The sequence below is a fragment of the Fukomys damarensis genome, unplaced genomic scaffold (genome assembly GCF_012274545.1).
Source record: "Fukomys damarensis isolate Sample0158 unplaced genomic scaffold, DMR_v1.0_HiC HiC_scaffold_9, whole genome shotgun sequence".
Lineage (NCBI taxonomy): Eukaryota > Metazoa > Chordata > Mammalia > Rodentia > Bathyergidae > Fukomys > Fukomys damarensis.
Window position 1 is genome coordinate 318,482 of NW_022900921.1, and position 5,170 is coordinate 323,651.

At 55.4% G+C, this 5,170-nt stretch overlaps 1 protein-coding gene across 1 annotated transcript in view; it reads left to right on the top strand.

Moving 5' to 3' along the window:
- The first annotated feature begins 1,089 nt into the window (after window positions 1-1,089).
- The window catches only part of Gfpt2 (glutamine-fructose-6-phosphate transaminase 2), a 55,278-nt gene continuing 51,197 nt past the window's right edge, over window positions 1,090-5,170 (top strand). Inside the window, exons 1-4 of the mRNA XM_033761757.1 lie at window positions 1,090-1,157; window positions 1,568-1,741; window positions 3,192-3,517; window positions 4,950-4,973. Of these exons, the coding sequence (XP_033617648.1) occupies window positions 1,090-1,157; window positions 1,568-1,741; window positions 3,192-3,517; window positions 4,950-4,973 (592 nt within the window). The remainder of the gene's footprint in view (window positions 1,158-1,567; window positions 1,742-3,191; window positions 3,518-4,949; window positions 4,974-5,170) is intronic.

Below are 5,170 nucleotides of genomic sequence, written 5' to 3' on the forward strand. Positions count from 1 at the left end.
AGGTATTTTGTCCCAGGGATGAAAAAGTAACTAAGATATGCAAGGACCCCAAAATGAGCTTTTCAGTCCCTGAGGGGATGCTTTGCCTGAAACTTTGAGCTGCTTGGTAAAGGCTGAGGTCGCTGTCTTAGTACATATGGACTGGGTGGCGTTGACCAACAGAAAATTATTATTTCTAATAATTCCAGAGGCTAGGAAGTCCAACATCAAGATGTCAGCAGATTCAGTGTCTGGTAGGATGTCTCCTGGTTCCTTCTAGCTGTGTCTGCAGATGGCAGAAGGCCAGGGCGATGCTCCAGGGTCTCTTTTATATGAACACTAACCTCTTAAAATGCACTCTCTTGTGTCTTGTTTACCTCCCATCTGGCGATCCTACTCTCAGTTGGCTATTACCTTGGGAGTTAGGGCTTCGATCAACGAAGTTGAGGACGATACACCGTTCAGCCCGTAGCACCAGCCCACTTGTCTTGGCCAGGGAGCACACAGGGATTGCACGCCTTGGCATATGCCTGCCATGTTGACCACCTCTGTTTTGCAGATTTCTGCTTGGCCCACACAGAGCCCACCCTGTCCTGGCCGAGAGAGTGAAGACACAACTTTTCCTGGGAGCACCGGCCCCAGAGGTGTATCAGGTGCTTTGGGTTCTCAGGCTAGTCCAGGTTGTGTAGCCTGATGTGAATTCCCTCTAACCATAGGTCAGACTCCAGCCACAAAACAGTGTTTCTGTATGACCATGTCTTTCAAGTGACTATGTATACAAAGAACATCTGGGGGTGTAGAAAGTTGACAGTAGTTACCCCTTTTAAAAAACTTCAAAGTTCTGTATTTCTTAAAATGAATATGTATTTCTTTTGTAAGAAAACAAGTTGTAAAATGTATAATTGATCTCACTGTTTAAAAAAACTAGTTATAAAAGTATGCAAATTCAGCTTTACAGCAGACTTTCCTTAATTCCCTCAGAAGAGAGAAAGAAGGCAAAAGAAGCTAGTGTCTCCCAAGAACTCAAGGGCAGGGGTCACCACTTGGCAACCACATCCTGTGCTGAACAAATGGGAAGAGGGAGGTCTCTCCCTCAGCTCTGGGGCAACGATGGGGTTGGTGGAGGAGCCATCTGGTGGCCAGCACCTCAGCTACAGGACCTCCCTATTGTCCACCCTGTAACGAACTTCAGGTTTGTCCCAACTCAGTCCCGCCCCTTCCACCCCCCTCCCAACCTTGCTCATAGGAAGAGTTCCTGCCTTAGTTTCCTTACGATCTCTTCATTTCTGGCTGGCCTCAAGCCTAGGCCCCAGACCAACCCCTCACACACTCCCTCATCTAGGGCTTTTTCAACCCTATTCACCCCACCCCAGACCACAGGAGAGGTGACGGGTAGGGGATTTGTTCTAGCCCTAGTCCCAGATCTGGCTCCAAGCCCTTCTCTCCTTGTCCCTGATGGAGGACAAGCTGCCCTGAACCCAAGCATCCCATCCAAATCTCCACACTGGGACTATATCTCCTGGGCACCCAGAACTCTGCCTGCTGCCCACCTGGGCACTACTGACGGACCCCTTGAATCTCCTGATAGCCCCCACACCCCGGTGACCCCACAGACGGATCTCTACTGCAAGCCTAAGCAGGCTGCCCCTGCAGCTCCCTGGCCCTCTGCTAGCACCAGGGAGCCCTCTGCTCAAATGGTCCTGGGCTGGACTGGGTCTCTGGGCAGCACAGAGCTCTGCTTGCATTTCCACGCAGCAAGGAGGTAAAAGGAGACTGCTGTGCAGCCACAGCCCAGGCAGAGTCAGAATGAGCCGAGGCTGGTGGGACTTGGTAGCAAAGCCGGTGAAAGTCCAGCCAGAACTCTTACATGGTGAGCTGCAGTTAGGGCTGCCCTGCTCTAGGCCACAGTGCCTGAAGTCCTTCCCAGACCCTAGCAGAAATGTCAAGAAAAGAAGCTGAAGAGGACCTTTGCCGGGGGACGGCAAACACAGGCCAAGCTACAGGACAGCTCAGGACCTCGGCTGGGCTCTGTAGGGGAGCAATGGGGAGGGAGGAAAAGGAAGTAGATTCTGGATCTCTGGGTTGTTTGGGAGAAGCCAGGTCAATGAGCGCATCTTCCAGCAATGGAGAGCTGTGAAACCCTGTGTAGGTGCCGAGGACCTGTCTGTGGCTGCTGTTTTCAGTTCGGCATGTGGTCCTACCCTGCTGGCCAGTGCGCTCAAGGTACTCCAGGAAAACAGAGCTGGAGCTACCCACAGAGGTCATCCTGGGCTGGGGACATTTGGAACGCGCTGGGGATAGGCTCAGGGCCCTGCTCCAGCCGCAGCCCCTGGAATCCTGGCTCAGCTATGCAGGCTCACCCTTCCCAGAGCCTAGGGAGAAGGCCCAGCAGGGAGAGGCATCTATACTCTTCCTGACATTCTCCCTTTGCCAAAGGGGGCCATACCTTGGATCCCAGTACAGATCAGTCCCTCTTCCCTGGATGTGTGATTTTGGGAAGACCATTTAACCTCTTCAAACTCCAGGAGCCTCCTGGCTGCAGCTGGACAGGCCCACGGCAAAGAAGAGGACTGGAAAGGGAACTTTCAGCCTTTGGTCAGTGGTCCTTAAAGGCTGGGGCCATCAGTTGCCTGCCTAACTGCTCCCTGGACCTTCCAGCCCCAGCAGGTTGAAGGAGTAAGGACCCTGCTCAGTGGCACCTAACAGAAGTGACTGCAAAGTGCCTTAAGCAAAGGTTGGAATTTATTGAGTTAAACAAAATGTTTGTCTTGTGCTGCTATAATGGAATGCCACAGACTGGTAATTTATAAGCGATAGAAGTATATTTGGGTGATGCTCTGCAGGCTAGAAGTCCACAATTAAGGGATTTCATCTGATGAGGGCCTTCTTGCTGCATCATCTGAGGTAGGAGAGAGCAGACTTGCAGCCTTAAGTCCTCTGATAATTAGCATTGACCCATTCATCATGGTAGAGCCGTCGTGGACTAATCACCTCTCAAAGGCCCAACCTTTTTTGGTGCTGCTGGCTGTAGAACCCAGGCAAACACGTGCTAGGCAAACACTACACTCCTACGCCAAGTCCCCGCCACATCCCCCCCAAGTCCCCAAAGCCCACCTCTTAAGGTGCACTGGGGACTCTATTTCCAACATACGCCTTTGCACAGTCCTGTTGACACCACAGACTCCCCCAAAATGTATCTCTTTCCATTCTAGGGGCCTGCTTTGCTCTGGATCGTTCCACCTTCAGAAAGCCCTCCTTACCTCACCCCAAGGTGACAAGAAAGCCCCAGCACTCCAGGCTATCCTCCTCCAGCTGAGTCACACAGATAAGGACCAGCTCATCTCTTATGCTGTGTCCCCGTGTCCTGGAGCATGTGGCCAAGAGCTCAGAAAGGGCCAGGTGCTGAACCCTAGCCAGACTGCGGCGCCAGGTGGATCCAGAGTCCGCGTGGTCCGACCTGGGCCACCATCCTCCCAAAGGACGCTCAGGAGCTGGTCCTCAAAGCTGGGGGTGTTGGGGGTTCTGCTGCTCCCCAGAGGTGTGGCCTCCACTCTCCTCGAGGGGATGGACTCACCGAGGAGGATGCAGGACAGGATTGAACCTTGCTAGGACCCAGGACTGCACCTGTCTTGGTGGGTGCAGAAAGCATAGGCATGACACCACCCTGTTCTCACCACGGCTATGGGCTGCGAAGGCCAGTGTGGGACAGAACATCCTGATCTCAGCAAGCTGTAGACCTCAGACAGGGAGGGGCGCACTGATTTCTCCTCCCTCCAGTCAGTTAGCTCTCTAGACCACTGGCCTTGGCTCTGGATGGAGCAGTCCTGGGCACTGCCTGCCACCCTCCTGCCTGTCCACCCCAGCCGTCCAGCTTTCTGCCTGTGTCCCCATCACTCTTAAGTACCAGGAGGGCACAGGGGGTCTGCACAGGGAAGGCACCTGAAGGATGTGACCCCGCAGAGGGGAAGGGAGGGGAGAGGAGATGAAACAGTAGCTGGTCCCGAGCACTCTCTCGCTGTCACAGCATGGCAGGGCCATGCCTCTTCCTTCGCTGCAAGGAGTCTTGGTGTCCTCGAACTCAGTGCACACAACAGGTATCTCCCCCAAGCCTGGGAGCCCTGTGAAGCTAGAGAGAAAAGCCAGGGGAAGGCCCCAGACTGCTCACACGGCTGCTTTCCCTGGCAGGACTGGAAGGGAGCTGATTAGAATTTCAGGATTTTTTTTTTTTTTAAATGTGAAAAGGAAGAAAGAAAAAAAAAAATCAGAAAACACCAGATGGCTCAACACAAGCAAGTACTGGGCCAGTTCTCGTGACCTTCCTCGGGAGACAGGGCTGGAGCGTGGAGGAGGGAGGGACGGCCGGGAACCAGGCGGGGACCCAGGCCCGTGAGTCACACGGGGTCAGGTCAGGGCCGCGGGCCACGTGGGGGGGACCTCTGCGCCCCGCGGGTGTGGGGTGCAGCTCCCCCTGGGAGGCTACGGGGGGGGGCTCTCCCTGGGCTGGAAACTGGGGGTCCACGCCCTCAGCTCCAGCTGTCGGTAAATCTGGGTTCAAGTTCCACCGGGGCGGCAGGGCTCTGGGTCTGAGGAAAGGTGTTTTCCGTCTCTGGGAGCATGGGGCTTCCCCTCCCCAGCCGAGCTCTGGTCCTCTCCTCAGGGTTAGCCTGAAGTGTGCGGCTCTTCAGCGCTCTGAGAAGAACCTGGCGCAGCGGGGGCACATGATAAGAGCAGGGCCCGCGGCGGTGCAGCTATCTTGAGTCGGACGCTGAGCCCGGGGCGCCTACACAGGCCGTGGTAATGCTCAGTTATTACCTCGGGTAATCTGGGAAATGGGTTCACTACTATCCGCGTTTTACAGACAGGGAAACTGAGGCAAGGGAGTGGGGGGGGTGCCCCTGGCCAGCGCGTCACGCCGGGGCAGTGGATGACCCGGATCGAGGTCCAGGCTGCCTGCTGTACCCCAGGCTGAGCCCGGGGCGCCTACACAGGCCGTGGTAATGCTCAGTTATTACCTCGGGTAATCTGGGAAATGGGTTCACTACTATCCGCGTTTTACAGACAGGGAAACTGAGGCAAGGGAGTGGGGGGGGTGCCCCTGGCCAGCGCGTCACGCCGGGGCAGTGGATGACCCGGATCGAGGTCCAGGCTGCCTGCTGTACCCCAGAGCGACCCCCCGCGCTGCACTCGGGCT